We start from the raw sequence: 24,254 nt of genomic DNA, 5'->3' as shown, positions 1-24,254 counted from the left end.
CGGTATACCATTAACAGTTTTGGGTTCAACAAAGATTCGCGCCATAAAAAATTGGCAAAGTAAATACTTGAAGACCACGTTTATGTGACACCTGATCTAAACAGCCCTATATTGGTAGGGAAACATATTCCTATTTCAGAACTGCGTGGAGTTAAACTAAAAATATAAATAAAAATACCAAATATCAGATTGATTACCATATACCTATTAACAGTTTGGGTTCAACAAAACGCCATATGAACAGTTGGCAAAGTAATACTTGAGTTAGACATCAAGAATTTTAAAAAAAACACACAGGAATTAGAAGTACAGCAAGTAATACAGAGGTAACAGCCCACAATCACTAAAATTATACAGGTAACACACATCAGAATCACATTAGGATTAGCTCTTTAAAAGGTATAGAGTCTCGAACCAGCCATCGAAACAGATAGGAATCTAAGATAAAAAAGAAATGTCATGCATATCTTACAGAAGGGGAAGATGGTACAGATACAATTGTAAATATTTATAACGCATCAAATTTCCCAAAAAGGATACCCGCACATACTACGATAGGACATATACATTACCCAACTCTTGAAGCACAGCCTACCCTGGAACACCATCCCACTAAAAGTGACACAGGAAAAAACAATATTGACAGATAAGGACGGCATAGTATTTGATATCTCACCACATTTAACCCTCCAAGAACACAAACAAGTCCTTGGACGTTTTACAAAAATACAGACACATATTTACAACAAAGGTAATCGATTTAACTCCTGCAAACATTACCTCCTGTTCAACTCGAATTAAAACCAAATACGAAACCTGTAAACTCACCACCGTATAGGCAGAGTAAAACAGAAAGGGAAAAATTAAACAAATTATTGGACGATTTAGTACAAGCAAAAAATATTAGAGGGATGTCAGGATTACACAGAATATGCAAGGCCAGTATTTTTAGTGAAAAATAAAGATGGAAGCGACAGAATGGTAGCTGATCTCAGGAAGGTTAATGCACAGTTGAAAACAGATGCCCACCCCATTCCTTCAGTAAACCTGGTTTTAAGCTCTTTGAACAAAGCGCACACATTTACAAAATTAGACCTTAAAAATGCATTTTATTCCATGGAGGTTAGGAAAGAAGATAGGCATATCCTAGCCATAAAAACTCCGGATAGACCTTCTACAGTTTTGCCGACTGCCGATGGGACTTTCAACTTCAACCACATTATTTAGTAAAGCCTTGAATGCGATATTAAACCGTCACCTTTAATAATAAAGTCATCTGTTACGTAGATGACCTAATTTGTTATGGTGACTCATTTGAAAATGACTTACATAATCTAGAAACTATATTAGAAGAACTAGAAAAAGCTAATTTGAAACTAAATACAAAAAAGTGTAAATTTCTCTACAAAAGTGTAAACATTTTAGGACACGAGGTATCTGGAGAAGGCATTTTACCCCAAAAACAGTCAGTAGAAGCTATCACCGAATTTAAAAGACCAACTTGTGTAAGGCAAGTGAGACAATTTTTAGGATGCTCAGGATTCTTCCGCAGATTCATCCAAAATTATGCCAAAATAGCACAACCCCTTACTGAGATAATAAAAGATTCAAATTAAAAACATGGCATTTAAATGGACGGATCTATGTGAACAGGCTTTTATAAAAATCAAACAAATTTTGACAAACCCACCATTACTATCACATGGAAGGACAACAGGGAAGCACACATTTATGTAGATAGCAGTTTGATTGGATGCGGAGCAGCGTTAGTACAGTTAGATGAAGAAAATAATAGAATGTACCCAATTTATTACATGTCAAAAAAATATTCAAATACCCAAATGCGTTACAGCAATGCTGAACGTGAAATGTTAGCGCTAACCTATGCTGTGAACTACTTCAGAGAATTCACGCTTGGTAGACAAACAACAGTTTATACGGACTGTGCCGCATTACAGTTTTATAAAAATTTTAAGCACACTTCCACTAGATTAAACACAGATTAGCACTGTCATTAACAGACTACGACATTGTAGTAAAACATAAACGTGGTGCTAAAAAACGTGTTAGCAGACGCCTTAAGCAGAAATCCTTTAGAACAACCTTTGGATGAAGAATTTACGGACGTGTGTTTAACTGTCAATACTTTAATACAGACAAATCTACCCCTACTACAAGCTCAAGACAGTTATTTGAAACAAATACGCCTTGCGATGATCTCACCTGAGGCGGTAAATAAAAAAATCAGACGGGCTTCAAGACATTACGAAGAAATAGATGGATTGTTATATTTCAAAACTTTCAACGGACGAGAAACTAGAAACTTATTGGCTATACCCCAAAAACAAACACAAGAAATATTAAAAATATTCCATGACAACCCCTACACGGGTGGACACTTATCACATTACAAAACAGCTTCAAAAATAAAATTACGATATCACTGGCCGAATATGTACCGTGATATCCTCCAATATACAAAAACTTGTGAAGAATGTCAACTACGTAGGCCAAAAAACGAACAAAAATTACGGCCTACTACAACCTATTGCACCCTCCATAAAACCCTTTGACAGAATAACAATAGACTTTGTAGGTAATATTACACAAAGTAATGGTTACAAATATATCCTAGTTGCAAACCGATGCCTGCACTAGAATGGCATTTGCGTCCCTTGTAGAAATGCAGATGCGAACACAGTAGCGCAAAAATTATTAAATCTATTCTGCACATTTGGATTTCCTAGAAATTATTAATCATGACAGAGGAACACACTTTATGAATTCTGTTAATTTCACAGTTACTAAATGCACTCGGGATTGAACAAAGGCCAGGCGCTGCTTATATGTCACAAGTACAAGGTGCGGTTGAAAAATACAACACACGCTAATAAAGGCAATATCTCATTACGTTGTGGAAAAACCCCAAACTTGGTCAAAATATGTACAAATAGTTACATTTGCCTACAACACGTCTGTAAACATTTCAACAGGCTACACACCGCACTACCTCATGTTTGGTTACGAAGCTAACTTACCGTCTGATTGTATATATTTACAAGTTAATCCCGAAAAAATGGTGTTGGAAAAATATAGAAAATTTAGAGCAAATACGCAAAGATATGCCGAAAATCATGAAAAAAGCCCAGGAAGCGCAAAAGAAATACTTTGACCGTGACAAAACTCATTTGGATTTAAACCCCGGCGATGAAGTCTTGGTCCATTTCCCGAAAGACCACACAAAAAAAATATAGTAAATTTCAAACACCATTTAGAGGTCCTTTCGTTGTCAAAAAATAATTAACGAAGTGACATATGCAGTAGAAATTTACCACAGGGGAAGGTTAACAGAACAACCAATACATGTTGCTAGAATGAAATTATTCTATAAGAGAATATAAAACAAATATGAAGGGACCTTGAGCAATAATAAAATATTCAAGAATAAAATATACAATATTTCTCATGAACATCAACTGTGCACTCACTGCCTAGTAGTAAAATTTGAAGAGAGTGAAAAGTATCTTCCCAATACTTTCATAATATATGAGGTTAAAAAGCTACCACATAGTCACGCAAGAAATCGCTTTAAAGAATAGGTATTATACTCCAGGAGTTGAGAGACCGGTTATCTTGATTACGGTTTGAATGATTCATTATAACGTTATATAACCTTGAGAGTCACTGAAGTAAGTCTAACAGAAATAAAAATGTATATTAAAATCTCGATGTTGTGTCGGAAAACGATAGAGAATAAAGACATAAAAGTTTTAGAAATTAAAACGCCTAACTTTGTATTTTAATGTGAGGTTTTACTGTAATTTAGTGATTAAGTGATAGGTTACACGTACCAAAGATATTGGTATAGATAATCCCAATACACAGGACACTAACACAGCACACACGACACGACACGAGCAGAGCCTGTAACCCACGGTAACCGTACTTAGACTGGCTAGTAAGACTTGACCGTGACTCTGGTATGTCTCCCAGGCAGATAAGTTTTTCTGCTAACTCAACTAACTTCCCACGCTATACTACACCGACTATGTTGTGACTATGACTAGGGGGGCATTGCCTTGTACCCAGCGGTCTGGGTCGCCAAGGGCCCTGGTGGTTCAGACAGCTTAGTATGCAAGTAAGGTTTCCCACGTACTCGTTTACTACAATAACAAAGCGTACTCTAACTTGACACAACGTACATATTATACTTACCTGAGGGATACGTGTATACATAGCCTAGTAATAAAGAATATAAAATATGATAAAGTGTACTACATATATCATATTTATTTAAGTTAGTAGATAGCAGTGTTAAAATAATATACCCTACAAGGACTCAATATTCCTGAGATGCATCTCAAAAAAAGAGACGTAGATTTTCTGTATTATATAATCCTAGGATAAACAAAATACTTCAATATATGACATGTAAATGACTTAAATGACATGTTTAAATATTACATAGCTAATATACCATTGAAGGAAAGTAGCATATATCTAAATTGCATGTATTAACACGGCAATATTGCTCATTAACAAACTATACAGCCTTGATTAGGCAACATATATTATGATCATAATAATGGGACTATGGACAATAAGCACAAAGAAGGGTTATTACATATCCTCAGAAACAAAGGTGCGTAGTATCGTTTTGTAATATGATAAAATAACATAATTTCGAACCTTATTTAAGAACACTAAAGATTAAGATGCTTAGTAAAAAACATTTATTACATAGAGCTAGGGAAATACGACACACCATCGAGAGGTCATTAAAAGATTTCTGTAAATAAAAACCTTAGACATAAATGTGTATTAATTATAAAATATTAAACTAAAATGTATATGTAACCTGTAGATATTAAGTTTTAGAATTACGACACCAAAAAGCCAACTACAACCTGAGACACCAGTCTACAAGACACCAATCTACAAGACACCAGTCTACAGCACTCTAACCGATCCCGACCACCCACGAGAAAAATGAAGTCTTCACAGCACTTCCTTCTACTACTCACAGCACTTGCCATGCCTCATTCGACCACCTTGCCAGCACATCAACCCACAACATAGAAGAACCCAATAAGCCTCTAGTACAAATCTTCACAGGAGCGTACTTTACTCCAATGCCTCAGACACTACCTTATATCAGTTTCCATCCCTATTACATAAAAAATTCCTTTCAACACACACAGCAAAATTTACCTAAAAACGAACCCTCTTTAAATTTCTGCCCTAAAAACCTCAACAACTCCCAAACCTATTTCAAGATACAGAACAACCTTTCCACATTACAAACCATCATACATCAACAAATGGTAGCAGAACACCTCCCATTCATCCAAAGACAGCAACCAGATAGAAACAGAAGGTCGCTCACGTTCGTCGGAGATTTCTTCGAATGGTGTTGTGACATTGCGACATAACACCAAATACATGACTTGGCAGACAACAAGGAAGATGTCTACACAGCATTCTCAACACAACAACACTACCTACTCTCCGAGCTACTGCGCATTCACCTGCTTTGTTCACAATCTACAAAGACAACACCACTTCCAGCTAAAGCACGACGACAAAAAACATAGTAATACAACATGGAACTCATTTTGTACATTTTATTAGCCTGGACTTCTATAATAAACACTACTTCTTTTTATAGACCTCTACTTCATCCACATTAACAACATCAAAATAAAATTCCTGAAGCCTACAGTACATGAACGTGACTACCCAATGGATAACCTTAATTAGACTATAAGTACGATTCGTAGGTAGAATCGTCATTAATGCCAGGGGAATGTAAGACATATGTATTATTAGTAAAATAAAATTCATAGAATAGATGTACAGATAGTTGCTGGAAAGGAAGTCTCGTATTGCAATTCGAGACAAACATCCTCCGGATGTAAGTAGATACGCACATCCGCCCAGACGCCCAATGGTGAACAACAAGAAATGCTTATTTGTAAAAAACCGTGCGACAATGTAAGGGACAGCCATGCTGATATGGAAAATTGTTACTCACCAATTATGATGGAGAGATTTGGCAGAGGGCGTGGTCAATGAGCTGGCGGGAGAAGAACATCAAAACTGAAGAAACAAGGAGGAGAGGTGGAAGTAGAGGCCGGGAATTCGAAAAGTGAAGTTCGGGAGTGTTTGTGTTCGTGTGCGGAAAAATATCTCTAGGCGTAATAAGTGTAATGTGAATAAAATGTAAGTAATTTTAAGAACTTAGTATATTTTAGGGTTCATTAATCATTTTCAATTCCATATCTATTTTAAATGTTCACAATTTCGAAAATATAAATTCATGTAAATGTTTAGCTATTTTAAAGAAAGTTTCTCATGTTAGTCCATGAACTCATTATTATTGCAACACTACAAAATTACTAGTAATGTTATAATGAATTAAATTCAAAATAAATTATTGTAATGAATAATTTAATATTAAATATGTCTTCAAAGTATTAAGACATTAAGTTTTGTGCTTTAATATGTCGATTGACGCAATCATTAATCAATTTAATGAAATGTTGTCACAAATAAATGTGTTGGTTCATTTGAGGGTATTTGTACTGCCAATCTAACCTATTATTAAATCCTCTCACAGCAACCCTTGTTCAAAAATATGTCACAACCTTAATCTTAAAACTAAACCAACCCTACAAAACCTTACAAAGGGTACTATAGAAAGAATTTTAAAGAGTAAAAATAGGTACAAGATTTCAAAGCGTATTTATGCTGAAATACGTTATGTATCGTAATGAGAAATAATTAACATATTATGGACTTTATTTCTATAGTATTAACTGTTAAAACCCCCAAACCATATTTGTCTTAGACCAAGAGGAATCTAGTTTCATTCTTAGAATTTTATATCGAATTATCACAGGACAGACGGCATGATTTTAAGAAGGTCTCATGTCCTTAACAAGGATGTTATTTCGATGTTCAGTTGGTCTTGAAATGTTATCATAAAGCACAAAAGAGCATGCAATTATCGACAGAGTGTTTTAAAGTTTTAATAATTAATACGTTTTAAAAGCTGGAAATACGCTTTTAAGCTATCATCACCTTTTCTATGCTCTTGAACTTGACTCACAAAGAAACGCCAGAAAAATAAAATTATATCATGATCAAATAGTTACACAATTTTACGTACCACAAAACCTATAAATTCTAACAAGAACAAAAATTCTCATTCGTCACAAACATAGTTTATTAAAAGCAATGCGTTTAAACCAAATATTAATATACAAGGTGGTTATAAATTATTGTACACATTTTAAGATTGAATAAATAAATAACCAATCAACTTAAAAACATGGGAATTGTTTTATTAAATTGTAAATTTAAAACAGTTTTATATACTGACTTAAAATTAATAATTGTACACATTACAATAATTATAAAAAGTAGTTATAAAAAGAAAGTAAAAATGTCACTTAAACTGTGGGTGTAAGGTATGATTCTTCTTAATGACTTGTGTTGTGACATAGTCAGCTGGTCAACAATGGATCTTTCCACACCAGCTATTAATTACAGTTGACTAAACAAACACTAAACTAACCTCCCTCAGTATCAAAATGGCTAGTGTGCAAGAAAAAGCAAGGTGTGTTCTTTGGTTTCATGAAAGCAGATCTGTATTAACTGTTCAAAGAAGGTTTCGTTTAGAGTATGGCCGCAATCCTCCGAGTAACAATTCTATAAAACGCTGGTATAGGCAGTTTGAACAGACGGGAAGTGTCCAACATAGAAATGGTGCTGGTAGACCTCCAGTTTCTGAAGCTATTGTTGATCAAGTAAGAGAATTGTTTACGAGGAGCCCTGGTAAGTATACTCGGCGTGCAAGTTTGGAATTAGGATTACCTCGATCAACAGTCTTAAAAATTTTGCACAAACACCTTAAGCTCCATCCATACAAAATTCAGTTATTACATGAACTAAAACCTAACGATAAACCTCGACGCTACGATTTTGCTGTTAGATTACTTGACCTCGAAGAACAAACAATAAACATTGGAGAAAGCAGTTTCTTGAAAAAAGTAATTTTTTCTGATGAAGCAACCTTTCATGTTTCTGGTAAGGTGAATAGACACAATTGTAGGATTTGGGGTACTTAAAATCCTCATAATGTTCGAGAACAAGAAAGAGACAGCCCTAAAATAAACGTTTGGTGTGCATTGGCTATAGATGAAGTGATAGGACCCTTTTTCTTCGCAGAACAGTCACTAAAGAGGTATACCTCGACATGCTTGAACTTTTTGCAATACCGCATATTGAGCATAGACAACCAAATGTTTACTGGCAGATGGTGCCCCTCCACACTGGGGTAAGATAGTACGTGACTACCTAAATGACACGTTTCCTGGTCGTTGGATTGGACGGGATGGTCCAATTCCTTGGCCTCCACATTCCCCAGACATTACACCCTTAGACTGTTTTTTGTGGGGCTATGTCAAGGACAGAGTCTTCGCCAAAAAAGTTCAAGATATTGAGGAACTCAAGAACAGAGTTCGAGAGGTTATTGGAAGCATAACTCCAGCAATGCTCAGAAACACATGGTGTGAGGTTGAATTTAGACTACAAACTTTGCGTGCAAACCTCGGAGAGCACGTGGAATTAGTTTAGTTTCCTTGTAAAAGTATGAGTAACAGTAATCTTTTTGTCCTTCATTTTTAATAAAACTGTTTTAAATTTGCTATTTAATAAAACAATTTCCATGTTTTTAAGTTGATTGGTTATTTATTTATTCAATCTTAAAATGTGTACAATAATTTATAACCACCCTGTATATGTATTTACTATATATAGTAAATGTATAAACTAATATAATTTATAGTATAGTATATATATATAATAAAATTGTTCTAACAAGCTTTACATTGATTTTTGTCAGCCGATAGAATCCTGAATTACATGGATCCGTCTGTCAGGCCCTGCGATGACTTCTACAAATTTGCTTGCGGGAAATTCCTGGAATCTGCAGAACTACGTGATTATTTGGTACGTCCAGTTTGTAAGCTAACTTTAACAAATTGTATACACACTTTTATATGTATATAATTGTATTATTTTAAAATAACCTTTATTTAAAACTGTTAATCTAAACCCTTATTACGGCTATTATTCTAATTAGATTTACATAAATGGTACACATTAATCACTTTAAACTTCAATATAAAAAATTAACTTATTTAAATCTGACTACGTTAGTCCGGTTGTATTTTGAAAAGGTCCACCGATAGGGTGACCATGGCCTTGTCAAGGTCTTAAAGCAAATATCACTTAGAATTAGATAACCGAATCAAGCAACGAAGTGTGGGGCGGCTCCTTGGATGCGCGACTGCTGAGCGACACCTCCCTAGCAAGTAGCCTATCTCAAGTATTCGTGGCGTTTCGAAAATCATCTTCCGGTGACTTTATTTCTCATGTTAAATCCTTTACTTTTATTTTAATATCGAAACATGTATTATTTTCCATAATAATGTTTACCAAAAAGCAACCCACGAACACACACACACACATCTAGAACATATGTTTTATATGTTGCAGATGTTCTGACATATGAAACATAAATTAAATTAACTAACAGTTGTAGACAAACAAATAAGTAAAATATTCAATTAATCGCTAATTCTACAACTAAATATCAATATATACAGCACATAATTTGAGGAAATTTAGGGCATCTATAGCTAAGCCTGTTTAGAGGTATCATCGTTAGTAATACAATATTTAATGAGTGGTTAAACAACAATTATTACTTTTAGTGCGGTCTAACACTAAATATAAATCTACGCCATTACTTAAAAATATAAGTATCACTTAAAATTTACCATGTAAAATATTAACAATAAAATAACCCTTTTTCCTGCTAATACTGTTTTAGTTCATTTCACCTTTAAAAATAACTATAATCCAAAATAAATCTCAAGACTCAATTATATAACATGTTCAAAAGTGTATAATCATTGCTGTATGAGCAGTATTTGCTCAAAATCAGTCAACATCAAGCAAAAATTTATTTTTACTTTAAAAGGAATATTTTTCTATTAGTTGAATTGTTTGTAATTTCTGGCAATTCACTAAAAACTCTAGGTTCTATAAAGTTAAAAGTTCTTGTGAAGAATGAATTGCATTCCTTAGAAACTGTATAGAGGTTGATATACCTCAGCCATAGCTCATAAGTATTTTCGTTCTGGGGAAGATTTTTACTTTTATCATAAATCAATTTCAGAACTTTGAACAAGAATAGATAGTTTAAAAACATTTTGTGGTAAGAATAATGGGAATGAGGGCTTAAATTATTTTAAAATTAAACTAATCTTATAAAATAATTTTGTTGAAAATATATAATATTTAGGGAGATTTCATATGTATTACCCCATAAGATCACTCCATATCCAATCCTGGTTTGTACCATGACAAAGTACATAATTCTCAAGATCTTTGTACTGCTTTGTTCTGTGGGAAATAGAAATATATCTAAGTGTGCTGATACGTTTTCTATTAATTTTGTTGAATGAATTTTGCAATTGACATAAGAATCAACATTTATTCCTAATTATTTAACATCGTTAAAGTTTTTAACAATAGAACATTTATTTATTACACATGCATTTGCTCTACCAATGCACTCTGTGCACTTGTATTTTATGGGTTATAAACGTGTATTTTTTCTGAGATTAAAATTTACGTATTAATATTTGAAACCGGTTTTGGTTTATTTATGTTATTCAACAGAACACAGATTATCTCATTTGTACAATGGAACAGAGGTGAATTAATCAAGACACGACGGGCATAGGATTAGTAGTATTTAAATTTAATATTATATTTTGTTTGAAAAAGCGCACAAGATAATTGCGAGTGATTACTCTGCCACGACTGTAAACCCAAGATGAGGCTTTAATTTTTAAAGTAGTAAATGCCTTTCACGATTATCTCGGAAGTGTCACAAAGGTACGTGTAACATTAGGTGTAAATGAATTTTTATTTCCTTGTAGTGATAAGTTTAATATAAAAATTTAACAAAACTTCCTTACATTAAATGTATCTCATTATGACATAGTACTAACTGTCTCAGGCACGTTTCAATATATCAATGAGAAATTTACATTTTGTCACGTTTTTACAACATCTATAATATTTGGTTGTTTATCTGACAATAAACATCTGATGATCCAGATATAAAAACATAAGCAATATTTTTATTGTAAATATCTTGTTAGTGTTATTATAATGGTTAAAACATGATTTCAGTCAAGTAACTTTTCGTTCATCCAAGTTAACGAAATAGTGGAAGATCAGTTGAAGGCTATCCTTTTCGAAGAGTCAACACCAGATGAACCTAACCCATACAAGACAATGAAACATTTGTTTTCCCTGTGTTTGGATGAAGGTAATCGTTTGTGCACTAAATTGCCATAAGTACTTTGACAAGCTTATATGCCTGTTTCATTTATTTTAGAACGGATGGATGAAGCATAGTAATAGTTTCCAGTGACAATGAAAAATATTTATGTATCATACTAGAATAAATATGGTTATAAACATTTAATAATACTTTAGGCCTGATATAACTGTAATTATTTTTTCTACATAAATGTGTGTGTTTGTGTGTGTGTGTGTGTGTGTGTGTGTGTGTGTGTGTGTGTGTGTGTATATATACATATATATATATATATATATATATATATATATATATATATATATATATATATATATATATATATATATATATATATATATATATATATATATATATGACTGTGTTAATAATATTCACTGATAATTACTACAATAATAAATATCAAATTTTCATTTCACTTAAAATTTACTTCAAAATAGTATAAATACGAAGGCACTTAACTTAATTACATTTAAAACACAAATATGCTATTGAAAGGCCTCACATAAATTAAAGTTTTTATGTATTGGCTTTGTGTATTTTTAAGTGTAATTAAGTTCATAGTAGCCAATGCACCATCAATGCATTTAGTTTCAATTTCTTTTATTAGCCACAGCATAATTAAATCATTAAATGACATACAGTTAAACATTGAATTTTCAATTATTAGTTAATAACCTTTGTAGGCTTTTACTCCTCCGCACTCTTTATTTGTGCACAAATCTTGATAATTAGTTTTTTTACTACAGATTGCCATGTATAATAAAGGTATTTAAATTTTTATTTCATTTTTATAAAACATTATATAAATTTATAATAGCAGGAAAGTTTATTACTCACCGAACTGTTGGATTTGTTTACATTATCTCCCTCCAGTTATCCGTCTTTTTACTCACAAATATATAGATGGCCTTTCTACCCGTTATGGTCATCATTGATGATTTGGATCTCAAATCACCAAATTTTTGCAAGTTTTCGAAGTTCACAAGGATCTATAAGATCTAGGGGTTCTGTAATTTCTGCTAGTTAACCTCTCTCATGTTTTAGATTTAAAAATAGTAGGTTATGATACGTTTTCTTGGTATAATTGTCGATATTTAGTACTTGAATAATATTTAGTGCAAATTAAATACTTCTGAACACTTAAGATTTAAGAATTATTATTCTATTTCAATTTCACAAGAATTTAAACTACACAACGTTGAATTAAACTATACTATGTGAAATATAATCAAATTCACTGCTTTACATTTGTGTAGTTAATTATAGATTGTTTTTTTTATCTGATTTCAACATTTTTGATGTTTTACAAAATAAATGTTTAAAGTATATTTCTTATTATAAAATGATAAGATATCTTTTATAGCTTCATTGTATAATAGTTGTATCGAAATTAATTCATAAATATACTGATTATTTAGTTGCAATTTTCTATGTTGTACCTATTAAATTATAAAACTTGTCCAATGTATACAATATTGTATTTATACAATACAAAAACATATTAAAAATGGCTATAAAAAATTCAAAGCTTAAATATAAACATATATGATATGTCAAATAATTGCAATTAGTTACATTAAACTCATAATAAATATGTATATTAAACTTCTAAATTATTATAATTAAGATTAAAATTAACTTACTAAGTAATTAATTATAAATAGATTGTTTATGTTGCAAACAGTCTGTTTGGTAAGTGTAGTATAAAATATATCTGTCTTTTGTTAGTGTATTAATGAGGTTTAAAATTCTATTGTGTTTTAGAACGGTTTTATTCATTAATTTATAACAAAATTACATTATATATATATATATATATATATATATATATATATATATATATATATATATATAGGTATAAATAAATATATATATATATATATATTTATTATTATAATATATATATACTAATTACAAAATTTACTAATACATAATTTAAATTAAGAATTTTCAATTATAAAAATATAGAATAAAATTATAAATACTAATACAGTTGACTAAACAAATGTTTTATATATTCGTATAATACAGATTATATATGATTTCTGGATCAATGTTTTATTAATGACCTTTCCATCACTCGCATATTATAGCAAAACCTAATGTATTATATAACACTATTTAATATTTGACTCTCGGTGCCTTAGACAAGATAGATGCCAGAGGAGTAAGTCCAGCGGTATCTAGGCTGGAGGCTGCTGGAGGCTGGCCGGTGCTGGGAAACTGGAGGCACTTTGGCTGGAGCTTCCTGGACACCGAAATACGACTGAGAAACCTCTCTATCGGTGGCGGAAGTCTCTTCCAGATAGACGTATCCGTAGATCTAAAGAATGCCAGCAAACGTGTCATCCAGGTGTGATTTTGTGTATAACGTAAAGGTTAGGGAATAGTATAAGAGAAGAAAATATGAGACAATTCTTACTTTTTCATTTAATTTTCCTAAAATACAGAAAGAATAAAAATATTATATTTTCAATAATTAAGCAATAATGGAATGGCCGCAGTGTTAGTAAATCACATATCTTTTTAGGAAAGCATTACGTGGTATGTTCATTTCCGTTTGAAAGCATTAGCTTTGAAGTACTTAAGCTATCAGGTGCAGATAAGTTGAAATTATTGTAGTGATATTTTACAGTTGAAAGCTTTAAAGTGATGGCAACTTTGGTATTTTTAATGTTTTTCCTACGATGTTTGTAGATTGTACACTTATTTATTTATTCTTCCAGCGGAGTTACACCACTTTTACATGTAATAAGTTAAAAAGAGTATAAATTATTAATAGCACTAATATAATGTATACATATATAATTACATAACAAACAGTGTTAAAATAAGTAATAAAAAACAGCGAATTAGTAATAAATATAAGTTAAAAAATAATCAACAAAAAGGTAAAAAAAAAAACAATAATAAATAGTTAAATATAAGCCACAGTTATAAATGTCTGACTCTTGATCATAACCTTGAATTCTATCAAATATTAAACTATAATTACAGCCTAACTATTAATTATATAAAACATGAGTAGATCCAAAATATCCTGTTATATCCAAATAAAAGTGGAATTAAAATGAAAGAAAATTGTATTTCATATGCAACTCCAATGCTAGACTCACGGTCAAGACTGGTGTCCGCTCACATCTTGAACTTAGAAATCGTAAAATTTAAAGTTAATAAAGTATAAAAATTCGAAAACAGTAAACTGGTATGTTGAAAGCAAATCCACCACCACACTAAACATAAACAATTTAAGAACAAATCAGAATTTGATGCCCAAGTTATAACAGTTCTTAACCTTCATGTCTGATACTTTAGCAGCCGAAGGAAGAGAGCAAATCTTACTTGTTGAAACGCTGTGTTTCATTTTTTGAGACGTACCAATTTGGTAATTATTCATAATCCTAAACTGGTTTCAAGTTATCCATAATCAATGTTGAACTTCAAACTATAGGGCTCGTACGTTAGTGCATATCTAATTGAAATTGCTGAAATACTAAGATTAGAAGTTATTTGAAAACAAATTGAAATTACAAAATGTTTACTACCGGTGTATTTACTGACCAGATTGACCAGGCCGTCTTGGGACTGTCACGGGAGTTTCTAGTGAAGGGGCTGAGCAACCCCATAGTCCAGGCCTACTACAGTTACATGGTGGACATAGCGGAGATGTACGGGGCAGATAGACGTCTGGCACAAGTGAAACTCAACGAGAGCTTGATGTTCGAGATAGAGCTAGCAAAGGTAAGTTACACACAGTCAGTCTCCTCTAAAACCCTCTCCAATGATTGTTATTGACATAACGGAGATGTACGGGGCAGATAGACGTCTGGCACAATTGAAACTCAACGAGAGCTTGATGTTCGAGATAGAGCTAGCAAAGGTAAGTTACACACAGTCAGTCTCCTCTAAAACCCTCTCCAATGATTATTATTGACATAGCGGAGATGTACGGGGCAGTTAGACGTCTGGCACAAGTGAAACTCAACGAGAGCTTGATGTTCGAGATAGAGCTAGCAAAGGTAAGTTACACACAGTCAATTTACTCTAAATCCTTCTCCAATGTTAGATTATGTACATAAATTGTATAGGAAATTCAATATCAAGCTGGTGAACACTCGATGGCACACTCATTAGTTGTAAGTAAGGCGGTATTGATGATAATGGTGGTTTATGTACAGTCAAGTTAGTATGATAAGGTGTTTCAGAACTCTTTTCGGGTACTTTATGGGCCTGTTCCTGGATTTTTTAAATTTATGATTCTTTAAAACCATTACAAATACATTAACAAAATTTTGCACGTATTCTTACACTAATAAAGTTTATTTTAAACATCTATTAAACACCTAAAAAATCTTCAATTTATCATTTTAAACTTTTGACTTAAAATTACTCCGAACACGAGCATTTTGCTAATATTTAAAAGAAAAATGATTTTTATAACGGTAAATCCAAAGATCATATTGCTCAAGAAAATTTAATGAAAAATAATCCATATATTGCAACTTTGGTAAATGTATTTAGTACGCACAGTCCGTGGTTATTGGAGCCAGTCTGCCACTCAACAGTTAAATAGAACTCAAAGCACAAGCATTTTAATAATATTTTAGAAGAATAATGGTTTGTAGAACTTTTTATAAAACCAAAGAATATATAGTGTAAGACATTTAAATGTAAAATAACCGATACATTGCAACTTTAGTTAAGGTAGTAAGTACACACACACTCCGTAGCTATTCCAGCCAGTCTATCCCTCAACAATTAAAATTGTACTAAAAGCAAAACAATTTTTATTATATTTTAGAACAATAATTGTTTTTATAACGTTTTTATAAAACCAAAGAATATATAGTGTAAGACATTTGAATGTAAAATACCTTGCAACTTTAGTTAAGGTGGTAAGTACACACACACATAAAAGTTCTGAGTCACGCTGTTATAGAAACTTTGGAACGGGGGTGTTTTTTGCGATCTGAGGATCATGTTCGGTGAAGTTATGGATAACCTTTCGGTATGTGTTATTATGAGTACAAAATTGTAATAGTTGGGCTTTGTATACAAAACCTAAATAAGCGGACTTTCATAATTTCTTTTTCCAAAGTTCAACATTTTTCTCTATTTCTGAAAAATGTTTTGATTAACTTTGGACGTTAACTAGTCACAAATACAGCTTAGAAAGGCCTAATGTATTCCAGGTACTGATAAAATTATGGTTGAAGAAAAAAATTTAAGAGTATTGTCAACTGCAAGTCTTAAAGTTTGTTCTGCCATGCTTTCTTAAGAATGGATATGATAAACAATTCGTCATTTAAAACTTTGACGTCCTAGTAATTTATAACTATTGGTCTAAGACACTGGTGCAGGAGCGTCATTATATTATACTGCTTAAGTAGTCGTTCTCTGTGACCATCTATCTTCATTAGATTATTTTATGAGTGCTATTTAGACATATATAAATTTATCTTCTGTAATTCATGCATATAAATAAATTTGGGCACATTTATACACATATGGATATACAGTAAAAACAATCTGTCAATGCATTTGGCTATAACCATGCTGTCAAACAGACAGACAGACACTAAGATACTGTTAAGAGGGTGTGGAAGAATGTTCTATACAAACGGGGAAACCCCATATACAAAGAAGAATATCGTTGTTGGAAGAGGAGCGGTCAGTGGGGTGGGTCGGTTTTCTTTAATCCGACCGTCACCACTCTTTCTTATCTGAGCTAAGGGTGGGTGCTGTGACCCTCCTCCATTCGTCTCGTGGGTTCTGGAAGCGCCAGTGGTCTTATAAGGAACTGTAGCGACGCAGCGAGTCGAGTTGAGCTGCAGAAGTGAACTCCTGAAGTGACAGAAACTAGTGATAATACTCGTGACAGCTGGAGTTTTGTTATAACCATTGAGTGTGAAAGTGTTAAATATAGTCTGAACTGTAGATAGTCAACTTAGCTCACAGTGGATTGTGTCAAAATAAATTAGTGACAGTGAATTTGGTAAGCAAGTAGTATATTTAACTCTAGCCTATTTGAAATATATATAAGATTTGTAAAATAAACAAATGTTTAGTGGACTCAATATGCACCGAGTGTTTCATTCAATCAAACTCGTAACAATACATTCTATGTATAATTACATAATGAGAATTATCTCAGTTCATTTCAAAATTTCTTTTCAAACCCGTAACAGTAGGAAGGAAATACTTCTGGCCAGGAGCCCTGGGCATCGAAGACACCCTACACAAGTTCATTTTAATTCACATATCAATGAAATGAATTACCTTCGTGAATTTCAATGATTTTTAGTCTTAAATATTATTGTCTGCCCCGGATGGTTACAGTGACAGCCATTGTCAAGTTTACATTATTTTAGTTGAAATTCTAGCACATTAAAAAAAATATTAGCACATTGAATAAAAGTGGATATATAAGGAAAACCATCGACTCAGACCACATCAGTAGTTCTGTTCATAAAGGCAATTCGTACCATAACTTGTTATCTGTAAGAGCAGTAGACTATAATATTGTGGATCTACCCAAATAAGGACGCCACACTCAGTAAATAGGTAAATTAAAGATTTTACATTTATAAACCTCTATAGACGTTAGTGTCACGTCGCACTTCCGGTGAACATTAAAACACTTTCTTCTGGATAGTAATTATTTATAATAATACATTCAAATTCAGACATCCATTACTGCGTTTATGGCTTAAAAGTAATGTATTGTTTAAAAGTAATTAAAAATATGGAGTGCAACAATTAAGACGATAAATTTTAATACAAAAACAATCGCCCCGGGATGAATTCATTAGTGATTGACAAATTATATGGTGATTATACTCAGTAGTGATAATAACATATTTAGGCGATAACAATTTTCCCTAAAATTTTGGAGGTTTCAATGACTTATAATTATTAATTTAGAATATTCGTAAAGTCCTGACAATTATGGTATTAACTAACTTTACGATAATATCCTCTATCGTGAATCTAATAAACTGAATCACAACTGCTATAACCTTATATAAGAGTGCTTTATTTTCTAGATAACAATACCACAAGAACAAAGGCGGGAATTGGAACGCATGTACAATTCCTACGACCTGGAAGACCTAATAACAGAATTCAAGTGGGTAGACTGGGCAGCACTTCTGGAAAGTATAATGCCAGCGTCTGTGCAGCTCAGAAAAAACGAGCAGATACTCGTAAAAGAAGTGGAGTTCCTCAAAAAGCTTGAGGTGTTCCTACTTAAGTACTCTGATGAGTAAGTTGTAATATGTATAGAAAGGGGTATAGTCTGGTAACATTTTGGTTTTATCGATCAAGAAGTCGTTTATGAGCTAACAGATTTTTTTGTTAAGTTGTAGAGTATATTTAATAAGACTATTCTTCTCAATATAGAATTGTTTTCCAAAATATTTACAAATCATGCGGTTAGAATAAGAAATCAATTAAAACCATTTTACTTAAATTAAATAAGAAATGTGAATTGATCGAATTTTAAAAGAATTCATTTTGAGGATTAATTTAAGTATTTAAATTGTGTGTGTGTGTTTTTGTGTGTGTGAGACAGAGATTTGAAATTTATTTATTTATCCTGCTGTGATTTGGACCATTGGTCCAATCTACCATCACAACAGGTACAAAATACATTTACAAATATACATGAGTTGGGTTTAAAATATTTTCAACAAAAATGTATATTCAAACAGATAATTCTAGAATAATGATTATTATTCTTAATATAACTTTAGCTTCTACATCTACATTAACTTATAATCAAAATCAACATTTTTACTTACACAATTGTTCTCTATTGAATTATTACAATTGTTTATTTGTTATCACAAATTATCATCCCACCTTTTTAACAACATACTTTAGATTTTTTTCAAAAACAGTTTTTCACTATTACAATTCCTGATACTATCTTCCAATGAGTTCAATAATCTAATTGACTGACTATGAAAAGAATTAGTATATATTACTGTTCTATGTAAAGGATATTGCAAGGTGCTTTAACCAAATCTTGTTTGGCGTAAATGTACATCTCTCATAAATTTATACTTCTCATATAGGTATCCTGGCTCTTCTCTGTTAAGTGTTTTGTAAGCTAAAGACAGCGTACTATACTCCAATCTTTCTTTTATTTTCATAACACCCAATTGCCTATAATAATAAGTTACATGTTGATCTAATCTTAGTTTGAAAATAAATCTTATACAAGCATTTTGAGCTCTCTGTAACTTACATAAAGAATATTTTTTACATCACAAAAAGCAACACTACGCAATCAAAATTGGAAATACTAATGACAAAACTAACATCTTTCTCTGTTTGATAAAAACATAAACGTCTACACTGATATAAACATAGGAACACTTTTCTATGTATGTAACCTACTTGATCTGACCATGACCAATTATTAATTTTTCGTAAACCTAGATTTTTTACTGTGTCTTCATATGAAGGGTCCAGGGGAAAAAACGATCAAAGTTACAAAAATGAAGAAATTGAGATATTTATATTTTCTGAAAGGTATTGTTGATCTCTACAACAAGGCAGTATGGAAACAGGGTAAAAATGATGATAGTACATTTAAATTGAACAGAAAGTTTTTTAAAAAAGGGGAAGAACGGATGACTGTCCATATTCAATTGGGGAAAAACGATCACAGTCTTTGTGCAGCAGAGAAGTAACGGTTAGAGTCCACTGCGCACATTGGCAGCACTGCCCTTTTTGTTGTTGTCTGGGTGAGACTATGTTCATATGATGAGGTTATGTCAATTTTACTTATAGTTACTGGAGCAAAAGTCATTTAGTATTTTTAGACGTAAGTACCAGTGTTGTGACTAGTGACTTGTGAAATATAATTATGTCAAGTGATTCACAGGAGGATAGTAAAGTGTCATCTAACTTGACAAAAAAGCGGAAGAACACAGGACGAATTAGTGATGCTAGTAAGCGGATTAGAAATCAATCTTTAGTTACTGGTATTCCATGTAATTTTAAAAGATTTCAATGCTTCACTGTGATTTCTGAAGCTGAGAGAAAACAGATTATAACAGATCTAAACCTTATGCCAACATTTGATGATCAAAATGCGCATTTGGGTGGCTTAATATCAGTTCATGAAGTTGAGAGGCGTAGGCCTAGACTATACCAAGCTGAGTGAAACAAAAATGACTGTTCCTACTCATATAAAGTGCGTGTTCTAAGGGAAGTGAAAGTAGTTGAAGTACCTGTTTGCCATAAAGGTTTTATATATATATATATATATATATATATATATATATATATATATATATATATATATATATCTAATGGTATAACAAATAGGCGTACTATCTCACTAAAAAAGGCATTGGTAACTCGAGGAATGGCTCCCATTGATGGTAGGGGGTAAACAATTAAACCGACCTCACAAACTAAAACTTGATACCTTCCAGAAAATCTGTGAACACATAAAATCAATTAAAAGTCGTAAAACTCATTATAGCTTACACGATAGTTCCGAAATATATCTGTCGGAAGAATTGAACGTTAAAAAAATGCATGACTTATACGTTGCTGACAACCAACTGTTTCAAGTCTCATATGAGACCTACCGTCACGTATTTAACACGAATTTCAACATCAGCTTTGGCTACCCCCGGACTGATACGTGTAGTACGTGTGACGAACATAAAGCCAATATGAAACGTATTGAATTAGAATTAGGCCAGGTAGATTTAGCTGAGGAGAAAATAGCTAACCTAACAAAGGAGAAACGTGCCTTAGAGATAGCCAACCAGCTTCACAAAACAAAAGCTGAGAAGTTTTATGAAATTAAACGATCTACTCTAAAAGCTTATAGAAATTAAAATGAGAAGCTTTGTATTGCTATGGACTACCAAAAGAATCTGCCAATGCCCAATCTAAGTACAAATGATGTCTATTACAAAAGAAATATATCATTTTATTCCTTTAATATACATGAATTATCAAGTAGAAAGTCTGTATTTTACACATATGATGAAACTATTGGCAAAACAGGATCGAATGATGTAACATCAATACTTAACATTATTTCACTCAGATTATGAACCCACAAGTTCGCAATCTCAAAATTCTTTTTGATTCATGTGGTGGGCAGAACAAAAACTATTGTTTTGAGATTTCTGTACACCGCTGTTCACCACATGAAGTTACTAGATAGTGTGTCAATTATATTTCCTATTAGAGGACACTCCTATTTGGAGTGTGATAAAAACATGGCGCTAATAAACCAAAAAGCGCCTTTTGAAGTACCCGATGACTGGAGAAATGACATCAGTAACGCTCGATCTACACCTGAACCTTTCAAGGTAGTTAACTGCAAACAAAATGTCTTTCAAAATTGGACAGACCACTTATCGCCATATTTTGCAAAGGACTGTCCTTTCCCTACCCGCCCTTTACGAGAACTTAAAGTTGAACAATTAAAACCTGGTTACTTCCTTTATAGAAACACATATACGGGCGCTTTTACTGAAATTGGAGTGCAGCAAAAAAAGTGAAGGAAACAGAAAAAAAATACGAAAACTGCAAAAGAAAAACCTAAAGAAATGGTAAAAGAAACAGAAAAAAAGACTAAACTGAAGCAGCCACCTCCACCTCCTCCACTACCACCCTACAGCTTGAACACCCTCAGCCTCCTCTACAATGGCCTTTACCCTTACGTCGAGGTAAAATAAAAGATATCATGCACCTGAAACGTTTCTGTGGACCAGCAGCACAGGTATTTTATTAAACACTTCTTGCAAAAGAAATATACAGTGGCGAATCAGATTGATCTGATTGTGACGAGTAAACAAGATTTGGCAAATAATGGTTTTGGAATCTGATCGTTATTCTCCTGTTTAAGTTGGACTCTGATCGTTTATCCATTGTTAAGTTTGTACTTAACCTAAAAGATTTACCTATTTTATGTTTCCTTAGTAATACATTTTTTTTTATTTAATCTACTACCTTTATAACATTGACGTGTATAAAAAATATGTTTTAAGCTCATAAAAAATATTACTATCCCATTATTGTTTGACATAAACTTAGTTTTAATTTCTTCTTAAAACTAAAGAGAGTGGACTTTGATCGTTTTCCCCTGGACCCTTCATATGCTAATTCAATATTATCAATTATGACTTTAGGAATATTTTAATTATGTATTGTATTTAATAATCTAAATGTACCCAAGACTATTGTTTTACACTTTGCAATATTAAGTTGCCATGGTTATTGCACCATTGAAAAAGTGTACTTAAATCTGAAGTCAAGTAATTAAGAGTATCAAGTATTCTATTTAGAGAAGAATGAATATGCAATTGTAAGTCATCTGCGTAAAGCATTGTTTTAGTGAAAATTAAAGAATCACATATTCTATTTATGTATAAAGAAAACAATAGAGCTAATAATGTAGATCCTTGCGGAACTCCTTCTGCGTTACATTTCCATTCTGACAATAAACCATTACTGATTCTTTGTTGTCTAAACTGAGCTAAACCAACTTACAAGATAGCAGAGAGAGAGAGAGAGGGGGGGGGCGAAGGAGAGAGAATTAATTTTTTACTGTGGTTAGAGTTATTGCCAACTACATGATGTGGCAAGCCGCTAGTGGTATGACGGACACTCTGACTAAACAGATGAGGAATAGGGAGATGGAATATCGCCGTGCCACAAAAGGGATCGCTGAGCGAGAGCCCCGCTGGAAGGAGTGTATCGGAGTCGCTAAAAGGTTAGTGTGTAACATCATCTTAAATATTTCAATTAACCTTCAATAAACGTTATACAAACAGAAGCTTGCAGGATAACTTTATGCTGATTTAGATTTCTATTGTCAAATATGTGGTGTCTTCCCAAATAGTTGTTTGTGAGATTGACGTTGGATATTTCTAAGTGATCAATTAGTAAATTTTAAAATAAATAATAATATATTGTTCTCTCAGCTGATTTATCTATTTTAGACTTCCACTGGCCCTCTCTTCAATGTATGTTGAGAGATACTTTGATGACACCTCCAGAAAGCTAGCTCTGAGTATGACCAATATGATACGTGAGGAGATGATTCGTGGCATTCAAGAACTAGACTGGATGGATGAAGAAACCAAGTAAGTAATTAGCTGCGTAAGACTTCCGAGAAGGTATACCTAAAAACGACCAACGTATTATACTTGGGTAAAGGGTAAAGTATGTTCAAGTGTGTTCTGTACAAGTATTATGCAGACGAGATGTGTTGTCTTACTTGCAATAACATAACCTTTATAAGACTAACAACAGTAATTCATAAATTTTTTCCTTTGATGAGTAATACCAATGAATTTTGTTGATAAGTTAGTATTTTGGGGTTTACTAGAAATTATTAACATTTGAACCAATAATGCACAACTCGTTACAAAATTATTGACTTACAATTTCCAGAAAACGAGCCGCGTACAAGGCATCTCAAGTTGTTCAACATATTGGCTATCCTGATGAGCTTAAGGATATAAACAAAATTGAAGAATTCTATAAAGGGGTAAGTAATATTCAAGGAATTGGTAGTATTGATAGAGATTAACTGTATTTTACAGTGTGCCACAGTTAATTTGGGCTTGCCTTCCAGAGATAACGCTATTTGCCTCCATATATCTCAATTTATCTCAACTATAGAACTATAGAAGTAAGTTCTTCCTTTGCTTTTTCTCCCGTTTCACAGAATAAAGTTAAGGAATAAATTAACAGGATAACAAACACTGCATTTGTTGCGGATAGAATATCCATAAGAATGGTTCGGGGTTTGAGTCCTTACTGCATTGGTGCAATGACTCACCTT

The 24,254-nt window shown here is 32.6% G+C and overlaps 1 protein-coding gene across 1 annotated transcript in view; it reads left to right on the top strand.

Moving 5' to 3' along the window:
• Positions 1-23,957, top strand: part of LOC124372484 (neprilysin-2-like) — a gene marked incomplete at its 3' end in the record, with an annotated part of 32,517 nt that extends 8,560 nt beyond the window's left edge. The window contains 8 exon segments of the mRNA XM_046830886.1: positions 8,909-9,015; positions 11,275-11,413; positions 13,573-13,778; positions 14,990-15,166; positions 18,472-18,689; positions 23,022-23,177; positions 23,407-23,550; positions 23,861-23,957. Of these exon segments, the coding sequence (XP_046686842.1) occupies positions 8,909-9,015; positions 11,275-11,413; positions 13,573-13,778; positions 14,990-15,166; positions 18,472-18,689; positions 23,022-23,177; positions 23,407-23,550; positions 23,861-23,957 (1,244 nt within the window).
• Between the last annotated feature and the right edge of the window lie 297 nt (positions 23,958-24,254).

This window comes from Homalodisca vitripennis, unplaced genomic scaffold (assembly GCF_021130785.1).
Source record: "Homalodisca vitripennis isolate AUS2020 unplaced genomic scaffold, UT_GWSS_2.1 ScUCBcl_3334;HRSCAF=8809, whole genome shotgun sequence".
In the NCBI taxonomy this organism is placed as follows: Eukaryota; Metazoa; Arthropoda; class Insecta; order Hemiptera; family Cicadellidae; genus Homalodisca; species Homalodisca vitripennis.
This window is presented reverse-complemented; position numbering and strand designations above follow the sequence as displayed.